Source organism: Poecilia reticulata, linkage group LG3, assembly GCF_000633615.1.
Source record: "Poecilia reticulata strain Guanapo linkage group LG3, Guppy_female_1.0+MT, whole genome shotgun sequence".
Classification (NCBI taxonomy): domain Eukaryota; kingdom Metazoa; phylum Chordata; class Actinopteri; order Cyprinodontiformes; family Poeciliidae; genus Poecilia; species Poecilia reticulata.
In genome coordinates, this window is record NC_024333.1 from 15,964,348 (window position 1) to 15,991,767 (window position 27,420).

At 37.0% G+C, this 27,420-nt stretch overlaps 1 protein-coding gene across 2 annotated transcripts; it reads right to left on the reverse strand.

The window, feature by feature from the left end:
• Window positions 1–27,420, reverse strand: kif18a (kinesin family member 18A). 2 transcript variants are annotated; one of them, XM_008405159.1, is made up of 18 exons: window positions 27,281–27,420; window positions 24,685–25,022; window positions 22,764–22,921; window positions 22,431–22,535; window positions 22,055–22,165; window positions 21,620–21,817; window positions 18,969–19,145; window positions 18,777–18,851; window positions 18,548–18,648; window positions 13,650–13,812; window positions 13,165–13,329; window positions 11,659–11,780; window positions 11,275–11,564; window positions 8,539–8,595; window positions 4,305–4,671; window positions 1,289–1,381; window positions 1,090–1,187; window positions 1–626 (listed from the first exon to the last, which is right to left on the reverse strand). In XM_008405159.1, exons 2-18 carry the CDS (start codon window positions 24,998–25,000, stop codon window positions 493–495), a joined length of 2,730 nt encoding a protein of 909 aa, XP_008403381.1. In that variant the 5' UTR covers window positions 25,001–25,022; window positions 27,281–27,420; the 3' UTR covers window positions 1–492. The 2 variants fall into 2 exon arrangements, with proteins under 2 accessions (XP_008403381.1, XP_008403380.1); XM_008405158.1 differs by having other exon boundaries at window positions 24,685–25,025.

Below are 27,420 nucleotides of genomic sequence, written 5' to 3' on the forward strand. Positions count from 1 at the left end.
TATATTTTAGAATGGATTTATCAAGTACAGGTTGATCTACACCAGTTTTATTAAGAAACATAGAATAACACAATTTATTATTGGTACAACATAAAAAAAACAACTATACAAACTGCTCCGAACAGAGCAGTTTTAGCTGCATCAGCTGCCCTGTGAAACAATTACCTAAAATGAAGTTATTCTAAAGACATGCTTACAATACATAATGTTTGTAAAAACTCTGCCCTGAGGCACCTTTTTGCTTTGTTTGTGTGTGGATGTGATCTAAAAACTTCCAAAAATCCAAAAGTTAGAACAGTAATCTACACAAAAATATCTACAGTGTTTATTTACAATCAAGTGAGGCTTTCCTACCACATAGAGAATCCTGCTGGAGCAAATCTATACAACACAACTCCAACGTCGTCCCTGAACATTTGTATTAACAATGGACGGAAAAGCTTGAAGAGTGAAAAGCTGTCCTAATAAAAACGTTAAGAACGAGGCGATGGCTCACATCCGCTTGGCCACCCGTTTGATCTGTTGGGACGTTTTATAGAAAAGTGATTTGGGTTTCTGATGTTCAAGCACACTGAGGTTCCCTTCAGAAACACTCCTCACTACTCTGCGAGGCTTGTTCTCTGAACCTGCGGAAATAGAAAAAGGCAGGTAATGATTTAACAGACAATCTTAAACAAACGTGACAGTGGATCTGAGAAACAGTCTGATACTAGTCAATGAATAAAGAAATATAAACATGATACAGAGAGCAGTTAGTTAAAAATACATCCATTGAAATCAGCAAGTGACCAGAATCTTTCAAATCCTCTAGAAGATGCACAAAAGCTATTGCTTACTGCTAATGTATTAAGGCTAAAAACATTTTAAAATGTCAGCTATGAATCTAATCTCTTTCTTTAAATCAGCACTTTATAGTAGCTGGAAGGTGTTGAGTGATCATCTGACTGCAATTAATTATAGTCCTTAAAGTAAACTGAGAATAGGCTAATCAGGGCATGTCAATACTAATGATTAGTGTAATATGTAACTACGTCAATCACAGTTGTTACATTAACTGTGTGTATGTTGCTTTTCTTTATTGGCATTTACCAGTGAATCGTTGCACTCTGAGCGGCTTCTGTGCAACGGAGGATTCTTTCTTTATCCGCTTCGGCGCAGAGAAACCCTGAAACTCTTCTTTGAAGCTGCTATAATTAACAAGACAAAAAAAAAAGTACTCGGTAAAACTTTAGGATTTACATCCAGGTTACATCAGGAGTTACATCTGAAAACAAAAGAGGAAAATTACCGGTTGAATTTACGCTTTCCTTGTGCAGCTGATGTCATGTCCATGTAGGTCGGGTTGGTTCGTTTCGTCTCTTGCAAAGGACCGATATTTTGTCTACAGAAGAAAAGCTTATATTAACGTTATTGACTGAAAAAAACATTGTAGAAAACATCATTTAAAATGTGACCAGCATGCTTTCCCATGAACACAAATCTATATTTCATACTGCAGCCGGAGATTTGAGCACTAAGAAATTGACTCGATCAGGCATATCAACGAATGAAATGTTTTCGATAAGGATCCACCAATATGAAAATCTGGGCCAATATCGGAGATCAATATTGCTGTTGTGGTCGATAAACACCACAAAATCAAGCTGAATAAATCTGCGTGATAAAATCTGTCTGGAAAAACTGTTTATTCACATTTTAACAGCTTATAATTTGCGCCATTTGTTTCCTGTCTGGAAAACAGAATAAACCGCATTGTCAAAATTCAGTTTTAAAAATATCCGTTAGCCGCCTATTTAGCCTGCTTAGAAACATTCAGACTTCTACCAGAAAAACAATTTAAATAATCTTGCTGCTGTTGGACTGCCTGTCTATAAATCAGTCTGCACGCTTGAATTCCAGCTGTATGAGCCGATCTATTGTGTTTTTCCAGCATAATTGGAAATTGACTTGCCATGACATTTATTCTGAACTGGTGTTATATAAATAAAACAAACTGAGTTATTTTCACAGAACCAATCATCCAGTTTAAGGTAGTGCTAAAAGTGTTACATGTGTTTTTGTGTAGTGCACTTCTCCGTCATCTTTTTTGTAATAAAACATTTCTTCTGAGGCAAAACATTTATTCTGTTTTTCGAGTTTGCTGAGGATCAAATTTCTCCACAACAATCCAATAATTCCTGTGTCAGTTTGCCATTTCCAGCTGAAGACTTGAACGAGCCGCCCTTTTCAGCAGATTTAAGCCTCCTCACCCACTCTTCCAGAATGTAAACCCACGGCTGGTGAGAATATCCAGTGTGTGCACTCTAGTTTCAGCCTTGTTTTGAATAAGGTTTGGAGGATTTTCCACTTTTGGACGACTTGGTTGCACTACAGACTGCAGCTTAGAAACATTCCGATGTCTGCCAGAAAGATAATTTAAGCTTTGAAACATTTGAGGGGAAAAAAAACCAACAAAAAAACCCAAAACTCGTCGTGACATCACGGTGAGTTTCATCTCAGTCAGTCATTAAAATATTTATTTGATATATTAAGTTTAACTGGGACTCCTTTTTATGCAGCGTGACCTGCTTCTCATTCCTCAGGACGGCTCTGACCGAAGTCAACATTAACATGCATAGCTAAATGATCTGGTCACAAGGACAAAGGCCAGTGTCAATTTTGAACTGATAACATCTTGAGGGCATAATTACAACCAAACAGGACATTCTTGCAGATCGTTTTTAACCTTAAATGCTGCAATGCGGCCTTGTTCTGCTTTTGCAAACCTGTATCATCGTGCAAAATAACGCCAAACCAGACCAACTGTGCTTTAGTTAATAGAGTTATCAGTCCTTCAATCCATCTTTTAACATGTTAATCTTAATCTCAGTCTTTGCTTATTGGTGTCCAGTCCTACCAGATTCCCAAGCCGTATTGTTAAAAAGTTCACACAGCTGTTTAACAAAAAGATGATGTCTCGGGGTAATGGGTGCGTTCAGAAATATGCGGTTTGTGGGTTCACATATTATTCGTAAAAAACAGATTAAAAAGAAAGGATCTTTAACACGGGCTGCACAGTGGCGCATTTCGTAGCAAGAAGTTTGAATCCTGGGTTCGATTCCCGGCCCCGGTCTTTCTGCATGGAGTTTGCATGTTCTCCCTGTGCATGAGTGGGTTCTCTCTGGGTTCTCCGGCTTCCTCCCACAGTCCAAAAACTGTTAGGTTGATTGGTCTCTCTAAATTCTCTTTAGACAGTGAGTATGTGTGTGCAAGGTTGTTTGTCCTGTCTGTCTCTGTGTTGCCCTGCGATGGACTGGCGACCTGTTCAGGGTGACCCCGCTTCTCGCCCATTGACAGCTGGAGATAGGCACCAGCACCCCTCCCGACCTCGATGGGGTAAGGGTGTAAGAGGATGGATGGATGAATGGATCTTTAACCACTACCAAAAAAAAAACAAAACTCAAACAAAAACATGACTGAAGGTTTTCCTCACATAGAAATTACACCAAGTACAATTTTACAAATAAAACACTAGCGTTTCTATGAATTTGTCAGATTTCTCTACAGTGGGCAGGACTTAAATGTGAAAATAGCAAAACAGAAACTGGAAGGAAGAACAGAAGGGGGAAGACTGAAAACAAAGGACAAAAGAAATGAGGTAAGGAAGGATGGGGTCACAAGAAAAAAAAGGACAGGAAGGAATAACGGGGGGTAAAGGACGGTCACAAGGACGAAAGTAGGAAAATAAGTCATGGACAGAGGAAATGAAGGAAGTGACATGTAAGTATAGAATACAAGGTAGGATAGAAGGATGGAAAGAATAAGGATAAAAACATAGGGACAAAACTAAGGACACAAGTAGGTCACAATAAAGAAAGGAAAGACAGCAAGAAGAAAATAATGCATAGAAGGTGGGAGATCAGAAGGAGGAAGGTAGGATGTTGGACACAAGAGCAGAAGGCAAGTATGAAGAGACAAAAACAAAAGGAGGGCACAAGCAAGAAGGAAGGAGGCAAAAGAGAAAGAGAGAGAAGTACAAACCAGGAGGTACAGAAACAAGAACAGACGGAGAGACGAGGGAAAATAAGTTTAGGGCACAAGGAAGAAAGAAGGGATGGAGGACAGAATGAATATATGAGGAAGAAATAATACAAGGAAGGAAGAACTGAAGAAAGCAGAGTCTACATTTAGACAACTCGATAGGAAATGAGGTTGGGAAATATAGAACTTTCTTACCTTTCATAATTATTAAGACTTACAAAAAACCCAATTCAAATTCTACACTTTTCAATACTACATAGGAGCTCTGCTGATTATTCTCTAACCTTTTGGCAGAGATCTGGTTGCCCTCCGCTGCTCTTTGTGGAAGCTTTAGCTGGCTGGAGCCGGAGACGTCGGCAGACGTCGATGCTTGACACGGGCTACCGTAGCTTAGGATGGTGGTTGCATTGCTTGCGGTCTGATCGTCATTTTCAATGATTTCAAATGTCTTGTTTGGATCCATGGAGCTGGAGCAGCCCAGTGGCAGCTGAGCAGGTTCTGGTGTGCATTGGAGTGGGAGCACGCCATCCTCAAATGCTTGGGACTTGACGACGCTTTGTGGGCTTTGTGGTGGGAGAAGGGTGGAGAGATTTCTCCTGATGGACACTTTTGGAGGCTTGTCTCCTGTCATATCCGGCGGATTTCCTCCATCTAAAAAAAAAAAAAAGAACCCAAAATAATATGAATAATAAATTAGTTAAGTAATATTTGCATTCAACATATGATAAACTGAAGATTATCTAGTTGTTCAGCTCTATCCCACCATACTATGCCTCCTGAACATGTAAGAAAATGAAATCACTTAAGAAAAAAGAAGAATGGGGGGCAAACAAATTTCACTAAAAATGGTAACGGTTCATCACATCCTATCTGTAATCAGTTATAAGTAAAGTGTCGGCAATGGGCACAGGAGTTTAATGTCAAATATAACCATGAAGAAATAATGGAGCATTTTCCTTTAATTATGCCACTGTGGGATCACTAAAGTCAGACTGACATAAGGCCGTTTCAAATGATGGCGCTCCACCTTTGTCTAAAAACTTTAAAATATCAGAACAGGGCTGTGACATGCATTATTCACCTAACAAGCAGTGCTTTTTAAAAATAGATCAGGAAGCAGGCCGTTTACAAACTTCTTTTTCTCCAAAACTTTAGAAAATAAAGTTTTTAAACGTTTTAAACAGTTGATTTTTTTGTGAAATAATTATTCAGAACAATTGCAAGAAATTACATTCGGATAAGATGGAGTGATTTTTAAAAAATGTTTGTAGTAAAAAAAACCCCAACTATTTTTAAAGGCAGACATTATTTCACATCATTTAATCTTAAGCTTTCTGTAGAACATCTATCCAGCAACTATAACAGCGACTAAAAGTTGTTAAGGTTACAGAACAAAAATAGGTAAAACACAATGCCTGCATCATTTTGGGTGCTGGGGGTGGGAGGGTGGGGTGGAGGGGGGGGGGCTAATGAAGGGAAAAATGCCAGCACATAAAGGAAGAAGGAAGTGAAAACACAAAATGCAAAAGGTGAACGACTGATTTATACCATTCCCCAAATATCGAAAGCAATTTTTAGCAAACATGAGTCATACTTGAGACAGAGCTCCGTGTGAGGAATCAGTGATAAATACCCTTTTTCCTGTGGCAGAGGAGATGTCCCCAGCAATAAATGGCAGCAGAGTTTCTTCAATCACATATTTTTGGCTAGTAGGGGATTAATACATGCATGAGTTGCTATTTCTGGTGGGAGCTGCACTGAATTAGGGTCGCCTGGTTGCTGCTGCCTGTTTTTTATAGTGCGCCGTTTCTGGTTGGTGGAGCAGGGGAGTTTACGTATGTTGACGTTTTTCCCTGCCCTGCTGTGGATCTGCATTTTCATGAATGAAGCTCAAGAGGGATTGGGAGGGTTAGATGCTAGACAGACAGAGAGGAAAAACATTTGAGGGTAGGATGAAAGAAACGCAGTGGGGAAGAGAACAGAAAACCAAATGTGTTTGAAGCAAAAGGCATGACTAAAATGGAAGCAGGAAGAGGTAAATGAGACAATTTAAAAAGTAAAAGATTTATTATAATATAAAAACAAACGCCTAAAGCAGATCCCGTGGCAGACAGGTGAATGAAAATTCATACAGAATATCAGGTAAGGATTATTTCATGAAAACACAGTGATGCTGTCATCGCAGTGACCAGATTTGTGGACTCTGCTCTTGTAATGCACCCCACGAAGAGTTAATGTTCTTTCAAAACCACAACCCTCACTGAAATCACTGAAATATGATTGGCTTTGCAAGCTGCAAGGTGGAGCCATTTCTCATAACATGGTGCAGTGACCATCAGGCGTTGTGGAAGCAGTGAGGCACTGATAAACAGCATGAGGATGAAAATCAGGAGGAGTTTGGATAATAAAACAGCCATCACCAGTGAAAATGGTTACACTGGTGATAAATCTGCATATCTTTATGTGCAAGTAGATATGTGATATTAGTAGCTCAGTAAAATGATTCAATTATGACAAATCAAGAATCCATAAATGAGCTTATAACCAGGCAGTTTGCAGTTAAATTTTTAGATGATTAACAGTAAAATATTTATGAATAGAGAGAGCTTCTGATTTAACCACATTGAACACATGAAATGACAAAATAATTTACGTAAGCAGAGCTTGCATGCATGTTATTTATAAACAAAAGGGCAACTTCTACATTTGATCATAGCTTCATTTCAATGCAGGGCGACAGAATATCAACCCAAACCTCTGGAAAAAATGCAGCACATAGCAAAAGCAAAAAGGTCAGTAAAATAAAATCTGATTCAGTAAAACACAACCAGAATCCTGGTTCCGACAGAGTACTCATGAATCCAGGTTGCGCAGAAAATTAATTGATCATTTCCATATTCTCCTGACTAGCGCTGTAACAACATTAGGAAATCAAATAATGCTGACTTGGACATTGATAATTGGGATTAAGATATATTAAGATATCGATGGTGATCGACCTATGGGTTTCTCACTCTTCCACTTGTTTTCCAGCATCACAATTTCTCCACCAGTTTAAGCAATTTGTCAACTGAAATAAACATCAAATTCGCACACTGATGGCAGGGTAAGTCTGTACAAGTTATTTGCATGCAGAAAGTCAACGCATGTCCCAGGCAGGAATCATAATAACCAACCAGATATTGCATCCAGCAGTTCTAAGCAATTCATATCGCGATGACAACTATAATTCAATATATTGAACAGTTGAAGCGACTATTGGGAATTGGAAAAAACATCACATGACCATCGGCCGGCTTCGGTTTGGAGTGCAAAGTCTTGGCTCATGGGGTGAGAAAGATCATGAAAAAGTTGACAGTTCTGCTCACAGCTACGCGCTACATGCTTGTTTATGATATGAAAGAAGTTGGGACCAAGGCCACCAGGAACTCCATTGGTCACTCATTTTGTCATAACAATCAAATCCTGCAGTTTCCTCAAAGAAGGCAAATTTACAAGCCTGTCTTGGGTTTCCCACTCTTGTTTACCAATGTCCTCTAACAAAAACCTCTAAATCTTCAAAGAACAGCTGTATTTATACCGACATTCAGTTACTCAGAGAAGGACCCAATTTATTGTTCAGGTGACTGCTGAGGGCAGTTTATTTATTTTTTTTGCAGTGGATTTCATTTAGGGGTAGCAGAGGAAAGGTTGCATTATATATTGGCAAATTATTAGAAAACATCCAGCCACTTTTCCATAAAGTGGCTAAATAATCATAAGAAAGAAACTTGAACTGTAAAATATTTTTAAGACAAATTTTAAACTAAAATGGCAAATATCTAAATTGAGATACCCCTCTGCACCAGAAAAACTAAACAAAAAACAAACAACAAAAAAATAATTACATTGTAACAATGAGCAATTGTCAAATTTTATTAGGGAATGTGGCAAACTCCCAAGAGTGTACATATTTCTCTTCTAACCAAGAAACTCTGGTCAACTGGCAGAAATATTTCATGCTCATATTTCATTTCCTGCAAAAATATCTCAATAAAACATAGACCATCTGCCATAAATATCATTACCACCACTTGGAACGCGATATTTCACAACGTTTCTCTATAACAGCTTCTCAAAGGTTCTCTATGTAATACTTCTCATGAGTTTTTACCTAATTTCACTACTCCAGTTTTGGCCTGGAAAGAATGTCTATAGCAGCGTCATAAATCAAAAAATATTACATGCATGACTTTTATTGTGTGTGTTTTTTTTTTTTGTAGTCTGAAGAACTTCTTTGCAGCTTTAAAAAGGAACAAGTGACATTTCAAGCTTTCCGATAGCTACTACAAAGTTATATTGTATTTTAATAATAATTTATGATTTCAGATCTCTGTTTCAGCAGTCGTTTAATGTGTATTTGCAGAAGTGACTAAAAGGTGACAAGGGGAGAGTAAATAAGAGGAACAGATGATTAAGACGTGTAAAGAGGTTACTAACCACAGAAATTTTGCAACAGAAGAGAGAAAATCCATTTACCTTTAAGAGTTGGAGCTGCACTGCAGTAGAACGCTCTTTTACCGAGTCTCTCAGCACCTGAAAAGAGAATAAAAAACTAATTCAACAAATTATTTCCATTACAATAAAACGATCCAAACACAACCTAGAGTATACTCTTTAAAAAGGTTGTATCACTTAATTTTACTTAGACCCTGTGAATGTAAACAGAAACTGGCTCGTGTGTGTTTAAGAAAATTAAATTTGATGATAAAGCCGAAGCATGAGGTGCAGGAGAAATGTCAAGTTGACAACACCCCTCCCCCAGTAGCTCGGGGTTTTGGTTCATAATAAAACATCTTATCTCTTAAAGTTTAAACTATGACAAACAACAGGCTCAGATTAATATCCCCATTCATATGTCACTGGATCCTTTGTTGTACTGACATTTAATTTAATTAAAAGTCAACAAGAAGGACTTTCAAATAAAACAAGCAAACACAGGAGCAGAGGGACAGGTGCAGCCTTTACTTCTCAACAAACAACAGGCACCATTGCAGCGAGGACTGCTGGCCAGCTTCAGTTCATGCTCCACTGTCTGCCATATCTTGTGTGTCATGAGCTGCTGGTGCTGCTAGGTCATGCAGGGATGACAGTTAAAAATGAAAACTGAAAGATGCAGTCTCATGGCTCCAACAAAACACACCAGACCCTGGACTAAAGCCAAACACACCCGCCACTATTTCACTGGAAAGCCAACTTTTATATTTAAAGCTATTGTAAAACATCCAGATGTGACGTGAGCAGGTTGTGCTGAGAACATTATTTACTACCAGTACGGTTGATTTGTTGAATCAGATTTTAGTTAGTTTCTTTGAATTGACCAGTGTTTCTCAATTCCAGTACCCTGCATATTTTAGATGCATCTCTATTCCAGCACACCTGATTCAAATAATCGCATGACCTTCTTTGAATGCCATTAAGTGCTGCAGAAGCCTGTTAATCGCCCACTTATTCAAGTCATGTGTGTGGCAGAAGGGAAACACCTAAAATAATGCAGGGCAGTAATCCCAGAAGGACTGGAACGGAGAAACACGGATCTAGGCGTAATGCTTTTATAGTAGAATGTTTGTAACAAACGAAAGAGAAAGTTTAACATCTGTCCCACAGCTGTAGAGCATGAAGGCGAAATGGGTGGAAGGCAAAGTTGTTGCACCTGGCAGAGGTGTAAGTCATAAAGCCAAACTAGCATGTGCACTAAAGAGAGAGTTATTCCTCGGAGAGCACACCATTCAATGCTAACTGACTGAAACATTTGTGAGGTTGTTGATAATAGTTGAACAGCAGTAGACATAGGTGGTCTAATGAGTCTCAATTATTTTTTTGTTGCATTTCGGCCAGGACTGTGTAAATTGTGTCATAGCCCAGCTATTTCTGATGGGAAACTGGCAAACTACAGTGCACACAACATGCAACTAACATAAGGAAATAATCTGTGGAACATGTGGAGCTCCTCCCAACTTCAGCTTTACGAGTGAACCTATAATGTACAGAAAAGAAGAATGGGTTATCTAACAAAACATTTCAACATCAGTTGCTGTCCAGTCAAGCTCCGTGTCGTTGAAAGAATGACACGGAGCTCTCATGTACTTTGAAATAATCTGCAGTATATGAGATAATCATGTACATGAGAATTTCAAAGAAAGACTGAACCAAATCTTGTTCCCTTTCCATAAGGCACACCTTCAAAACCTCTCTTATATTTTGGATTTATAATGATTACTACTTCATTTGTTTCACAAAAACAGCGGATGCCTAGTTTATTGTTGAGCAGGTGAAAAAAAGAGAATGAAAATCAGTTTTTAAAAAAATAAAAGAACAATGACAAAAACATGTATGTATCTCGTGAGCACTTTTCACTTGACTGATCTGCAGACTTCCACGGCACTTTATGCAGTTCTTTGATGACTTTTCCCCAACCACCATTCATTATCTGCTTAGATTTTGACTCCATTCCTCTACCTGATGATTTTTATATTAATGTTGGTGATGGAAGAGATAACATCCATATTTCCTGTTTTTGCCTATGTGAAAAAAAAAACCCTTACCAAAACTCTTTTCTGATCTCATGGCTAACAAATCCAGGAAAGATTTCACAAATGTTTTTGATGATACATTTCAGAAGAGAAGACAAACATGGCTTCGCCTCTGGAAATGTGCTTATGTTACATTTGCCTTATAAATCACTGGTGCACCTAGACAATCTTCACCTCTTTGGATGCATCTCAGACAGAATCTGTGCTGACATGCTGCACTCAGTTTAGGAAAATGTTTTAGTTGTGGTAAACATGATAATATTGATGATGTTTCTTGTAACTCGGGTCATTTCCTCATTCCTAAAAATCTGCAATAATCAAGAGGTCTTCTTTTGAGGAGAGCTGAACTTGTTAAATTAACTTTATGAATTACTTGCTAAAGGAACCAGAGGAAAAAAAAAACATTCTTCTATCTTTCCTAATCATTTAATTGTAGGCATACTTATTGTTTTCAGTTAAGTTAAACTGTTGTAGAGACACAATCTGCCATTGAAGTTTACAATGCAACTGATGGAAAAAGCAGCAGAAAAAAGTGATCAAACATTTCCATATTCCTCATATTCTGCATCAAATAAATACTTTAGTTTTATATTTATATAATAATATAGATATATATGCATATATGAAAAAGAGAGAGAGAGAGAGAGAAAAAAATAGAAAGGGGAAAAAAAAGGTGACTTACTGCAGGGGCTACTCTGGTGGTAATGTAGATGTGAGAAGGACAGGACAGGAGCCAGCTCACAGTGGAGCCTAACTTTTCTTGCCCCACATGTCTCCAGTGAGTCGTCACCAATCTCTTCAGTTTTCACCTGCTGCCCCGTCCCTTCCTGGTCTGCCCAGACCACACCTCTCTCCCTCAACACAACGTGCTCCAGTTCTTGGTTTTCCATCTCATCTGCTAGACTGACCAAGCCAACACCACGTAATGCAGCGCACTGCCTACTGTAAGCGGGCAGCAGGATGTTCAACATTCTGAAATGTAAAAAGAAAAATGATAGACACATTTGAAATAAGAGCATTTTCCTTTTATACAGTAATAGATCAGATATGTCAACGGTCAACCTACTTCTGCATGCGCTTATTCTCCTGATCCTGCAGCGAAGTGAGTTCAACCATCTGCTTTATGTGCTGCTTGAGATCGTTCACCTGCAGCTCTAGTCTGTGGCAATACAAGTCCTTCTCTAACACCTGAAAAAGAAAGAAAAAGGTGAGTTCAGAGAGCACAAACTTTCAAACAAAAAGAGACTGAACAGGTTGGATTGAGATCATTATGCTAAGGATAGGACAAAAAGTTCCGTGTTCATCCATGTTTCATCAGAAAAGTAGACAGTTCAGAGCATGGGAGGAAATAGGGGGGAGAAAAAAAAGGAAAAGAGAGCATTGTGACGTAAAGAAACTACGAAGCAACAGCAGAGAGAACATTTGACCGCTGGGTGCGTCATAGTTCTGGGTCAGTTCCTGGAAGAAAGGATAAAGAAGAAAAAAATAACATGGACATGTTTTAGGTAACCGGCCGCTGTGTGAAGGATGAGCAAAGGGTATTGATTTATTCTCTTCACTGATCCACGAATGAGCTGGAGAAATAAAATAAACATGCTTCTAATTACTGAGAGAACAGATGGGAAGGAAACAAAGACGGTCACGATGCCAGCAGTGAACATCGTGACCAAAAAAACAGTAAGCCATGCTTTTTGACAAATGTGACCTACATTGTTACGTTTTTCTTGGTATCTAATCATGTCCGTTTGCCTTCCTACATTTCATCCAGTCTACATGTTATGCAATTACGCATTTAATTTGCCTCACCCTAACCTTCAGCGATCTGTTTTTCCTGAATGGCTGAAAATAGCCTGTAAGCATTCCGTCACCAATGTCACTCTCAGCTGTTGTTGGCTTTTACAAAACACTCGTTTTAAATGGACTTCGACAGGTTTAAAGTCTAGTTTATCTTGGTAAAATTTGGTCTGCTGTAAGCAAGTATGTCGTGATGCCATCCCTACAGTTTAAAGTCATTTTAATAAGATACAAAAATAAGTGCCAGATTGAGGGGTTCTGCCCGTCCTTGACCAGTTGCTTCACAATACCTGTCAGCTGGCTGAAAGGAGGTTCTCATGGTGTGGAAATTAAAGGAGCGCCTTAATCGCCCTTATCCATGAAACCCCGTTTTAAAACTTTTTTTGGCAAGCTTTGAGCACAATGCCTGATAAACAACAAACTACTGTAAGATAGCTACTTCAGCAGGTAGCCCAGTTAATTAATCTCTTTATCTGAGCCTCTACTTGTGTCATTATAGAGCAGAAACATATCATATTCTGTGCAATAAACACTTGAGAAAAGCTACTAAATATTGTAGGTGTTTATTCTATGTTTTTCTTCAACTCAGTGTATCCGAATTAAAATACTGTACAGATAATACATGTAATGTTAAATTGCAATAACTACAATCATTTAATTGTTGCAGAAGTAGGAATTTGTTTAATGAAAATGTATTGAAAGTCCTAAGTTGTCCTTTGTCACAATGAACTTTTGTTCATTATTACCAGATGTTAATGGGTTTAAGAGCATTACTCACCTCTGAGGTCTGATCATTTGACTTCAGCAACTTAATCTCATTTTCAACTCGGTGAAGCAAACCATCATTTTCTAGAAAACGTGTCTCTGTCTCCTTCAGACGTTTTGATATGTGCTGGTGCTGAGTGCGCAAGCTGGCAATCTTGCGCTCGTGCTTGCAAGTGGCCTGTTGAAAACGTAGGAAAAAAAAAATTGACATATGTAAATATTATGCAATCAGGCCAATACAGAATTAGAGATTAAAGCATTTGTTTGTTCTGAAAAATTTTAATTATTGTAAAAAGCAACACTCAAGAAAATTATTTAGAGTAAATATTGGCATTAAACATTGTAATCCTCTCAAATATGAGAAGAGACCTAAAAACTGATGAACAGTGACCTTTTTCCCAAAGTACAGTCAATTAAGGGGCTAACAGAACAGAAAACTGAAATGATGACTTAGCAGCTTGGAATCCAAAAAGATCACGCAGTGTGTGCATCAGTTACCTTCTCCATCTTTTCTTTGGCACAGAAATGTTGGACCTGCAGGTTATCCTCCTCACTGTAGCGCTGCCGCAGCTCATTCGCCTTCACTTGCCGCTCTAGATCCAGCTGCTGTCGCCTGATTTGAGCACGGCTGGAGAAGATGCTCTGCAGAGCTTCTGACACTCTGGAGGAATGAGAGTTTGTTTTTACTTACTTTACGAAGTTTTACTTATCAAACTTTAAAAAAAAATGGTTTACCACCAACAGTTTCTATCATGCATTATATTTAGAACAAAGATTTTAACAAATGTAAGAAATAAATGTGAGCAAACGGCCTGGTACATGCATCAGCAAAGGCTCAAAACTAAATGTGATTATATTGTATTTGGTTTGTGATCAACACCCAACAAATCTACTTTTGAAGCTGTAGCACTTAATTTTTTTACTGATGGAGCAACAGAGTCAATCATTTGACTCTACTTTTGAGAGACTGGCAATTACATAATAAAAGCCTTGTGGCGCATTACCATTATTAATATACCTAAAAGGATAGAAAACATTGGAAAAACGTCTTAAGCAGCGTACAGATCGTGCAATCTGATTAAATCTGTAGGGTTTTAAATACATATGTGAACATATAAAACGGACTGAAACGGCATCCCTCAGGGCGCTTTTGGAGAGAGTGGAATACTTTTATTTGCATTAGCTTTGTAACATGAATGCAAATCACCTGAAGCCTCAACACTTTAGGTTATGCGTGTAGTAAAAGTGTTTAATAGCAGAGCTGATGGCTTTTGATAAAGCTGCATAATACATAGCAAATTATCTCAATAATGCATAAAATATCAACATCACAAATAACTGCTTGGATTGCAATAAACATTAGCTAATTATGCAAATACGATCCACTTAGATTCTTTATTCCAGTAATATAATTTTGGTGATGCTTATTATTTATTATTGTAGAAAATGTTTTAGGAACCGGTTAAGGTGTTTGGTAAGTCTGGCCTACACAATTGTGCTCGATTCTAATTTCCCTTCAATGCTCCATTTGGGATTTCTCTCATTGAGCTTAATTACTGCAGTTGAATTTTGCAACCTAACTAAACCATATTTATTTGTAAATGACTAGCACAAGAGACTGAATTTACTAAGGGTTTGTACAGAAAAGTCTGAAAACTAATTTGGATGTAGAGTGGATCATTTAGCTCAGATCTTAATGACAGCTGTGAATAGCCATGTTTAATGTGGGGTGGTATCTGTTTAAGTCAAAATGAATGTTATTACTGGCTCGGGACAATTATTTTTAGCATGACTGAGTCCTTTACAGGTAAAGGACAATGGGGTGTGAGACTGTGGAGCAGAATAGCTAATGCAGATTCCATCCTACTGCGTAGCAAGCTCTTTGGAAACTGCATAAATGAGTTGTCAACTCCCCCCCCACCCCCCCAAAATAAACCCAATGTTATTTAAGTATACCTAAATTGGCTAAGTGAAAACTTAGCAATGTTCCACAAATATCACATCGCTGGATGACTAACATTTTTAGTACATCTGAAGGCAAACAAAAAAACTCTGTGTCTGCAGTCTCTAGAACATGCCACTTGTATTCAAACTGAGCAAGTTGGATATTCTTAGCTATATGATGCACATATGTATTCCTGAAATAGAGGTGAGCTGATGCTGTGATTGGATGCTGTCTAGTTGAGTAAAGACTGCATAAAAGGCAGGAGAGGCATGCAGGTAAATAAGGCTGGAGAGCTGTCGCTGAAATGTGACTGCACTCTTCAATGTAACTCTAGTGACGTAGGAGACGCCGTGGCCTTGCTAGACTGTTGAATTTTTAATAGCGTGAGAAGCGTGCTGCCTCTATTCAGAGCCTCTTTCTGTGCGAGTTGTGAATTCTGATGCCAGTGAATGAAGTGTGTGGGAGAGAGACTCATTCAGCTTTTCCCTCTTACCCCCGCCTCCAACCCAAATACCCCGACAGATGCCACTTTATGCCTTACAGACAGTCAGATAAGATGATAAGATCTGGCTGGTGTGATTTAAGGAAAATAAATGTGTATCATTTGTACTGAAAAAAAAAGGATACAACTGTTCAAGATTAAAACTCTACATTCGTTCATTCCCCGCTGCATAATCGTGGCAGACAGGAAATGAAAAAAAGGAAGATCTGAATTAAACTGCATTTTCTTTCTAAACGGTCCATTGCAACAGTTTTCAATCCTGATCCTCTGGCCTCTGAGCACAGCTGCCAGTAATCCAGCTGTTCTCATGCTTGTCTAAAAAAAGTACACTGGAAACTAGAAGAACCAATAGAAGCAATTAAACACTGAAAATGCATATGTTTCTATTAATCAATAAATATACATTTTGAAGCAAATATAAATCTTTATTTACCTTTAAGCCTCATGTTACAACCAAAGTTTAATGTATTTTATTGAGCAGATCAAAACAAAGAAGTGCATAACTGTGAAGTCTAAAGAAAGAGTTACATGACTTTCACATGTTTCTGTTAAAAGTAAAAAATTAAAAAGTGGAATTTTTCATAATAAAATCCATCGTATTGACTCAAAAAATAAAAACCTTATTGGTAAACAGAGTGCATCTTTATGCAACAATTTCACAACATAAAAATAGCTGGTTTGTGAAGGCCTCAAAGGATTGTTAAAGCACATCAGTAAAGACTAGCTTAATGTAAACAAAGAAAGTCACCAGACTAGTCAGCGATAACATTGTGCAAAAAAGTTTAAAGCAAGTTTAGGTGAAAAATATCTACAGCTCTCAACATCTAATGTAAGATACTGTAATCTATCAGCTGAAAGTGGAATATCACAAATGCATACCACACTTCTTTTTTCTAAACTGTGCATCGTTTACTTCCCAATTCTTTGTGTTGGCCTCCCAATTAAATACACTGCAGTTTTTGATTCAGGGTTCCTACATATTTTCCATTTCAAAATGAAATGTGTTGCTACACAGAAATTTCAAAGTTTTTAATTTAGTCAGTTTTTAACATATTATGGGCATCCGATAAAAAAATTAAAATAATTAAAAAAAAAGAGAAAACAGTGCTGAGGTTGACTTCTGATTCTGAACACCCTCGTCTAAAATGTCTAAGTACAAAAGAATAGTGAAATGGCCCTTTTAACATTTCTAAATGAATGTATATTTATCTTTGGACACACTGGGCAGGTTGAAGAGCTTAACAAATATCTTATCTTAATGACACAAAGTTAAAAATAAACAGCACTATGAAGTATAAATAAATATAAGAATCCCTTCACTTTTATACATTCAAAATTGTAACTTCTAGGAAAGAAAATAAAGTCAGAGAGGTGTAGAAACTCAAAACCATTTTATATAACCATACTTATATAGACATATACTATAAACAGAATATATACTATATTCCGTTTATCATAGAAAATGATATACGGAAATTTTGTACTTCTCCAGGACTTTTAAAACTGAATAACAACCCTGGGAGCTTTGAAGGGAGAAAATGTAAAAACTTCTGCAAACCACTATATGACTAAGATGTATAATATTACAATTATGCATTACAGATCTCAAATTGTCATTCCAGTTTTAACTTAAAACCCAATTATAAAGACATTTTTTCTAAAGGGTGTTAAAAAGAAGCACACTTAAAAAAGGACATGTACCCTGTATTTATAAATCTGAGGTGTAAAAAAGAAACAGTTCACTGGTTTGTGGGCAGCAAGGTTTCGACTGAAAGCTTTTGTGTGTGTTTTGTCTTAAATCAATGTGACTTGTTATACCCACTAGGGCAGCATGAGGTCATCAGCAGAGGTGGACCATTTTCCAGGAAGAAACAATTTTCCAAGAGGTCTAACCGTCAGGTTCATGTGGGAGTATTTCATAACAGTAACACAAACAAGCTGCTTAAAAATTATAAATCATATTTAACAAGGAGGCTATATAGTATATGCAGTTCTCATAAATGTTATGTGAATTTATCAAGGTTATAACAACAGCTGAGGAGCCTTTAGGGGGGACTATCAGTTCTGACACTTGCTTCGGAAAGTCCTGGGCCTGCCAGCAGATGAAAACTCCTTTAACGGACTTAGATGCAACTATATAGCACAACATAAATTACGTAAGTAAATATATTAACATGTTTACACACACACACACACACACACACAGATTTGCTTCAGGAAATCAGATATATTCATATTTCACTGATAACTGAGGGAAAAACAGGATAGACAGGGCACTTAACTCTGCTGAGAGTACTGACAATGTACATGACTTCATAAATAAACAATTTTATAGACACCTTTTTAAAAATATTAATAAGTAGAGTTGTTCATTGAATATCACGCCATCTATTACTTGAAATGCTTCGCTCTGCAATAGAGCCAGGGTGAGAACCCCTGTCTGCAGAAGTTAATTCAGAACTGTAAGCACAATTCATACATAGTGAGCTAGTTGTGTTGTCAGAGTTTTTTTTTCCTCTCCTTTTTTTTTCCCAAGCACAGAGAACCCAGGGGCAGAATCACAGCATGATGTAAGGATTGTATATCCTGTTGAGACTTGGAAAAGCTTGGGAAAGAGCTAGAATAAAACACAGAGAAGGAAAACCTCTACTTCACCCGCCTCATGGGTAGTTTTCTTTAACTGCTTCAGTGATTCAAATGCAATCTTCCAAAAATTGACCCCGATATTTGCAAGTGATTAAATAAGATTTTCATTCTCAAGGCACAAGTGTTTGTCTATCAGTTGCTGTAGTAACACTTTAGTTACGCTGGTGGCAAAACGCCTCACAAGCTCCTTTTACTTGAATTGGTGTCTACATTCCAATAACGGGATTTGACATGAAGGCTTTATGATAAGCCAAAAAGAGTGACGTGTTGCAAGTTTCACTGGGAATCAGACCACCTGCTTACCTTTTGAACTCAGCTTGTTTCTGGGAAGAGATTGTGTTGGAAGCCCCCGGCACGGCATTTTTCTCCTCATATTCTTTTAGTTTCTGCTTCAACTGGAGAATCTTCAGAGATGCAAGACATTGAAAACACAGTCAGAAACAAAGGACAAATCACTGTAAAAATCTTAATTCAAAACAAACGAGGGAGATTTGACTGATTAAATGTGGCCATGATTGTGGAGTTTCCTTACCTCTTGCCGCTGCTTCTCACAGATCACAGCATATTGACCGATGTGACTGTCGAGACTCACAACATTACTCTTGAGCTGAAAGGCAAGCATTGGAAAAGAAAAATTTAATGTTTTCAAAGGATTTCATGGATTTACTTAGAAGATTCATTGCCATTATATCACAGTTAACTATGTGAAAGCTTTAGCACTGACCGAGGACTTTATCTCCTTGGCCCTGTTGGCATATTTAAGTGTGTTCTGGGTGTCATCGTAGGACTTAGATGATGGGCTAACATTGGCAATCATAACAGTTCTGCAGTTGCCCCCCAAGGAGTCTTTAAGTAGCCTCGTCAGCTTGCTGTCTCGATATGGTATATGAGCCTTCTTACTCTGAAACAAACGGAAAAAAAAATAAGGATTAGACCCACAATGTATGCTTGAGTTCCCTTACCTACTGCACTGAAGAGAAACTGAAAAAAACCGGAGAAACCACTGAGGTTTCACTGTGTTCACTTAGAAAATATATCAAATAAATGTTTGACAAGAACAAATACAGAACCCAGGAATCCACTACTCTTGTCAAACAAGACATAAATCAAAACAGAAAAAAAAGAGAAAGATGTGAACTCATACATATGAAGTGTGCCTTCATGTTGTTTCTCCACTTTAACCGGAAGAAAGGCATTGTTACATTGGACTGTATGGTGGGAACCAATAAACCTAACTGGAAACACAATTTAGTACAGAGTGTACAATTTCAAGATTGAGTCTCTCTGCAGCAGTCTGTGAAGACAGCTCTGCCAATAATAATGGCATTAGATAAACTACAGCTGCTTAGGTGAGTCACACCGTCAGTGACACTAGGACTGCAAAAATTCACAATTTAGAAAATCATAGAAAAAAAGAGTGTAAAATGGTTTTATCTGGGGGTCAAACTGTGCCTGTTCTTAAAAAACCCCATCTACGTCTGGCTTGAAAGACCAGAGTTGGAACTTTTGTCAGGTCTGTAGAGTTTCAGGATAAATGTGGGAAAATATCCACTTTAAACAAAAGCAGGCTGTCACTGTCATTCTATATTAAGTGTCAAAAAGTAAATAGCATTGTTTCTGAGAGCAGCGCAGCACGAGTGCATTTAAGACATTCCAGATGACTAAGCCCTTGTTGTGCCTGCATAACGCAGTACAGCTTTTATTAGTCCACCAGTGCCAAACTTTATTGAAACATCTAGAATGTTAATAATCTTAAATAGAAACATGCTTGCCGCCACCAAGCGTGGCTTTAGTGACAAAAATCTTTAACAAATCCCAAAAGACGCACCCTTTGTTTCTGCTGTCAAAACACTACATGATTTTAACAAGTGTCATCTGTTCCAGCTGTAAACAACAATTATTGCACAGCTGGAGCATGGAAAACTTTTTCTTCCCAGATCAAAGACCGGAACAATTAGAGGAGTGATTTAGCTTTATTGAAGACAACAACATGTACACCCTTTTAAAAAGGCATCACTTTTACTAAACAGGGCGCATTTTCGGTAGATGTAAAACTCCGGGCTTGACTGAAGGACAAGCTGGAGAAATGGAGTGCTTCTTCAGATGGCTCCACAAAAGTATGGCCACCGCCTAAGGCAAACTTACAACAGAATCTCTGTACATACAGCATAATATGAAGATGACGAGAGCCCAAACAGAATCGAGCAGACATTCTTCAGCTCTCTCAAATGAATGGTATGTCAGTCAAGAAACGAGTAAGGAAATTCTTTCTAAACATTGACCGCAACATGAATTTCCTTGGACCAATAACCATGAGGGACAGGGTGGCAATGCTGTGGTGGGTTAAGAATGAATCCATGACTGCAACTCTTAAAAAAGAATATGAGAAAAGTACAGCAGCAACTTAACAATGCTGATGAAAGAAGACAGACTCAACCCAAAGAATGAAGCAGAAGCCTGTTGAAGATGGATTGCATTTCAACATGGCCGTGGTAGGTTTGCACAGTATTTCCTAAATGCGTGCCGCCTGCTTGTGTCTTGTCTCTTGAGACTGGTGTGTAAAATGAGAAGACTACTTGACAGGTTAATGTATGCAACTGGAATGAAATAATACCCAAATACTCAGTTGACTCTGCCCTTCCCAGGTTCCAGGTTTACTACCATAGAGAGCAGATAACTTCATACAACAACAAGCTTGACTAGTTTAAGTCATAATACAAACCAGTCAATAAAATTCAGAACAAATAGAAAATTAATAATAATAAAACAGTGGTTTGTGATGTTTCTAAAAAAAATCCCAACAAACTCTTAAGTTGCTTTGTCTATAGAATTAATAAATCTGCTTAAAAGTTTGACATTTTCTTTGCAATCCACTGTCCATAAAACATTGCTTGGCATGGGTAAAAATATGCAGTTGAAATATTGTTGAACAACCGCAAAATAAAAATGTGTTTCAAAATATTTTAATTGTAATGGTTTCTTTTACATAAATTCCTAATCAGGTTTTAATGTCTCAACTGAATTAGTCAAAGCACACATATAATCCCTCAAAGATTTTACCATTCCTCAATGATTACTTTATTTAAAAACAAAAAAATGGCTTTCTAAGACTTGGTGATAATATACGGTTAATATTTCATGAACGCAAATATTTATGTTGTAATCTTGATTGCTAATTCTTATTCTGCATGATGGATACAGGTCTAAGAAACAACATTGTATCTTGTGTAAGCAATTTGCTCGCCATCTTTTATCGAAAGTTTCACAAGTGTTAGGGTTATCGACTAGACAAAATTTAAATTCTTTCATTTGGTCATTATGTTGTTTTTTGACCTGTTTGGTAATTAATGAAAATATGGAGAAACGCAAGCTCACCTTTGGGTCTGCAAGAGCGTTGATAACATTTCCCAGGGCCAGGAGGGAGCGGTTAATATTAGCACCTTCTCGTAGGCGTGCTCCCTTGGCATTGGTGGCGCTGGCCCTCTCTGAGCCAGCCAGGTCAATCAGGCTCATTTTGGCTATGCAGACATTCGGGTTTAGACTGGCTGTTTTGTCCTGCTGCCTCAAATATATCTGAGAAATTATAAACAAAATTGTTAGCTTAAAAAGAACGTATGCTTGAAGTTTCTACCAGTAAAAGATTCTTTAAGTACATATTTTGTATATATATACTCAACGGTGAGTACAGTTAGCTGGTTACTTTGAAGGCAATTGTGATGCTTTCTTTTTTTTATTTATTATTTATTTCTTTTAAAAGTAACAAAAACAAACATACAAAATCTTTTCATGTTTTTTACAAAATTAAAATACCTGAAATACAGCATGAGAACGAGAAGAAGTGGCATTCATATCAGTTGGGTGTTGTGTCCTGTTTCGATTGCCAGAATCCAAAGCCTCAAGAATGTGCTCTGCAGACTTGGGCTGTAAAACATCAACAGAAAGTTTTTTCAGCATGAGGGTGATGGATCAGGTGAAAACAGTGAAACATCTAATAAGTGCTGCAAATGAGTAAGGTACACCAACTTTAGATTAAATGTGAAAAAAAGTTAATATGGGAAGAAAGTCTTTAAATAGCAGTTTATCCATTTATTGTTAAATGTATAGAGATATTACGTTGTTTAGTAGAACCATAGGAGCAGAATTACAATAACAAGAAGGCTCAATGTTGTATCGTTAGCTGGCAAACCTTATGAAGTGTGAGGCCCTGAACAACTACTCCTTTGGAGCTGTCCTCTCTGACAGCAAGAGGCCCGACATTAGCCAACAAGTCTCTGATCTGTTCATTGTAAACCTGTGAACCAAAAAAAACATAGTTAAGCGCCAAGGGCCAAGCTTCAACAACCTAGTGACCTCAAGACAAAAAATGGAAATGCAGGATTGAACAGAACTGTTTTTTAATTAAAAATTAAAATAGACAAATATGGAGGAGTAATGTAAGAAATGCTGTTAGACACAAAGTAACCAGCTTAGGTTAAAAGTAAATGATCCATTCTACCCAAAACAAATATTTTGAAAATACCTCAAGATATGAAAATGCAAGAGTAAACTCTTTCTCCTCCTTTGCATCATCCATCCGTTTGAACAGCTCTTTCATTGTGCGGTACATGACTCCAGGATCATTTTGTGAACCCAGCATGGTATGGGTCTTTCCAGCTCCAGTAGCACCATAAGCAAATACTGTGACAAAAAAAGGAAACTTATTACAAAGGAAAAGGGTGCACAAACACTAACAACACATTCATTTTAAAACATCATAGAAAAATTGAGAAAGTGCACAAAATGTATATTACCAACTTCAATCAATCAAGTGACAGGAATTTAAGTGTTTATTTTATCTAAAATCATACAAAATATGTAGACAAAAATGTCTAAACATTAAATTAATACATTGTGAAACATTATTTATTTTAATACAGTATGTTGTTAGTTGTTCTTCTTTGACATAATGCAATAATACAGACAAAGTGCAAGAATGCTAGTTTGTGATAAATAAATCCAATCCTGTCAAAAATGTATGGTTTACCGTTTCTTTCCTGTTTACAACAACCTTTGCTTTCTATAACATGTTTCACAAAACAGATGGCAATGGCCTAAATTTGTAAACTATGGCTTCAGAATCACAAACCAGCCCTTAAAATGCTGCCTGAACACATTTTCTTTAGGTAGAACTTTGCTACTTTTCCAAATTCAAGTTTTCAGATATCTAATTTATTTTCAGCTAATTTCATAATTTTTTGGCAGATATTTCTGCTGAAGTACAAAAATAAAACCCTAAAAAAACCTGGTGATGAAGAAGATGGATGAATGGAAAGATAAGTAAATAAAAAGATGAATGGATGGAAAATAGGGGTGAATCTGTGGTATTCACATGAATGGAAAGATGGATGGATGCACATTTATGGATGAATGAACAGATTGATGGATTATGGGTAGATAGATGGATGAAAGGATAAAGTGATTTATGGACTAATAGCTAGATGGATGGTTGACAGAATGCATAGATGAAAAATACATGGAATAAAGGATGAATTACGAACAACAGAATGTATGAATTGTTCATAGATGGATAGTTGAACAAGTGGATCCAATTTTAGGAAAATGGAATATTGAAAAAAAATACTATTTTTCTAAAAAAACTATTTTCTTTTCTTTTTTTTTTTTTTAAACATTTTTTTTTCAAACTATGCAAGAACCTTGTTTGCAAACAGCCTGAGACCTACATTCAAAAGCTGCTCAGAAAATTAACCTTAAATGACACATTGTACTGAGAAGAAGAGAGTTCAGTCAAGGTAGCGAAAATTACATCTAATGCTTCAATGGATCCATATTTACCACTGATCTATAAAAATTACAGTTAGCAGATATTTGTTGTTCCTAATGACAATTTCAAATAATATAATTTGCTCAGTTTTTTTTATGTCACTGATTGTGACTTTAAAATCAGTTTTGTCTTGAATTTTGCAGTAACACTTTTTTCAGAGGGGTGGAAAAAGTGAACCAATTCTCTGTAGGGAGCAAACTGAGAATGGTGACTGGATGCTGTGATGAAGTAACTCCCCTCTCACTTTGCTCCCTGCAGTGTACTTTTTCTCTGGCATTTTGCCTGAACCGCAGGCTTACGTGGAATGGACGTGCAAACTAACAATTCCAATTAATCATAAAGAATGCAAACCTTTTCGCCAGCGATTGAGAAGGTAGTTCAGGGACAATCTGTTCATGACTTTTTAGTGACCCTGAATCTCATAAAATATTTAAGAAATTCAGGAAAGGTGAGGTCTGATTCATGCTTCCTCTTATGGCAAACCAATTTTACCCTTACTTTATTAGAACCAATTTAGTCTTTTTGTTGCTTAACTATTTTGCACTAATGGGGCTTTTGCTGAACCTGAATCAAACAAGAAGCCTAACACATTCAATAATTTTGCATCCATGCTAGTTACCTGTGCAGTTGAATCCATTCATTACACCATCTAGTACTACTTTAGTGGTGTTCTCAAAAATGTCCAGTTGAGTAGAGTGCTCGTCAAAGATGTGGTCAAAAACAAATTTCAAGTCCTTGTTCGCCCTCTTGTTGACGTTTCGGTTTCTCACTCTTTGTGACCCAAAACATGACATGTCCTCCTCCTTGGGGTCAAAAATAAGCATGTGGTTGTCAACAACTTGGACGACATTGCGACAATTTTCACGCTTCTCGCTGTCGTTGGTTGGCCGAACCCGAACTACGACTTTTACGTGACTACACACGTCACTTGCCATTTTGGTCCTTCTGTTGTGAATGCTGCTGCAACACAAAAAGGAAAAAAAGGTCTTCAGTGGACTTGTCACAAATTTTTCTATTAAAAACAAAACAAGGTACCGTAATAGGAATAGTATCTATATAAATCCAAATGTGGAATATGCACAACAGAAGCAGCCATCGCAGCTTTTGATTTGGATGCCCAGTTATCAACAATCACATGATCCAGAACATAAATCCATCTTTGTTTACACACAACTGCTAACTATTTTTGAAATCTTTTGTCACCGATTAACAGCCGAAATTTATTTTCAAGGACGTTTAATTTCTTATCATTGAACTGTTGCCTTGAAAATCCAACGTTAACAAGAAAATAAAGGAATTAGCTGCTAAGCTTCTTTTAAGGTAACATAAGCCTTGTAACAGAGACACAAGCAGAGACAATGAAAACCTTCCAAAAAAATAAAAAATAAATAAATATGGTCGTGTCAGCTGTAGTATCAACCTGTATTTCAGTCTTTAAACAGAGTACTAAATGCAGCAGAACTGATTTATTAGTCTATTACAGAAAGAGCTGGATTTATTATGAATAGAAGATAATCTACCATGGCTAACAATTATTTTTAGAAAATTGCAAACAAAACTTCATAAAACCCCTGTAGTAGCTTAGTTAATGCAACATGTGGACACATATGGAGCTTGAAATTTTACTGAACTTAAATGCACCATTCATTTAAAACATATTGTCACCTCCTTTTTTTTTGACAAAAGTGATTTTTGGCAAAAAAGAGGGAGCATGTTATTTTATGTCTTTATTTGATCTACTCGCATTATATAATGCAAAGCAAAAAAGGATATATAAATGTTGCATTAAAGTGAGATATTTTTCACAGCTCAGCATACATTGATTTGCATTACGTAATGTAAACCGAACCTTCCAGCTACAGGGTAAACCCATTCTTCAACAAGTTGTGGTATGTTTAGATGAGGTCAAACCAAGGAAATAAAAATAAACCTTTGAATAAATAACATAGCATAAACATATACTTATAGGATTAACTGTGATGAATTGGTTTTGAATTAATCATCCACTAATCTAATAGTAGATTAATCATTAACTGGAGTACACAGAGTGAAAAAATGCCATTTGCTGAAAGAACAACTTAGTCAAAGCAGTAATTGAGACAAAACAACACACACGTACATATATATAGTCACTAAGATAAAATAATAAAATATCTCTGCTATGAGAACTGACTAAACTGTTATCAATATTATTTTTTGTCTTCAAGGAACAGCACTTGTAGTAAAATTAATCAGCCATTGATTGGTGCTCTTACCGTTTATGTTGACTCATTTGAAAATATACTGACCATCTTTTCAGATTGCAGTGCTTGTGGCCATTTTTGTCATCATTGGCTTATTTAATTTGTAAGCGTTTTTGAGTATAGCCATTTTTGATTATCTATTTTCAGTATTTTCTATAAAAGAGAGTTTCACTCTGTAGAATTTAACTTCCTGATTAAATAATGGTTTAAGTCAGAGATCCACAAATCATTGGCCATAGATTTAAATCAGCTTTGCTCTGTGGCCTGCAGTTCAAATGCAGAATTTTTTTAATGCTCAGTCTCCATTCATTAAATACTTAAAAAGCAATGACTGCCAGCATTTTCAGTAGATTAAAGCATTAACTGAAAGTATTTTTGTTCATTAAAATTCAGGGAAAGATTAGCGTAATATGTATGAAGTTCATGCGCATCTGATACACACCCACTACTTTAAAGAACCCCCAACACATTTTTTCCCGTTTATATGTTCAAGTATTTGGGTTGAGGGGAATCAAACTAAACAAAAAACGAATATGAACAATTGTGAAAATCCTAGCCTACTTACAAATTAATTTAATATTAACAAATCTGTATGTCTTTCTGCTATTGTTCACTTCATTACAAAAATAAATCTATCACTAAACGAAAACTAGGGAACGTTGTGTCAAAACGTGCTGCGGTTACTTCAGAATACATTAATATATCGAGATGACAACTTCCTAACGGTAAAATATATTCATGTATTGCTTTACAGATATAAAAGACACAAAAGTTCTGCTTTTCCATTATCAGTACTATACCAATACATTAATTAAATATCTACATATTTAAATACAGAAGCACAAACGCCTCTTAGCACAGCTGACAAACACTTGCTAACTAGCCAGATAACGTCGTGTATTTTCTAACAATATCTTAGCTTTGTAGTAGCCATCACACAGAAAACTCTCCGTCGGAGTTTTCTTTTCTTACCTGTCATAAACAACGGGTATCTGTCATGCCACAGCAGTTTCTTTGATTAAAGTAAGTCGCTGTCACATGAAAATAGAAGTCGTTAGCAACGCGTTGCTGGAGATAGCTAGCACAACAAGCGCCAATATTTTCAAACAGGA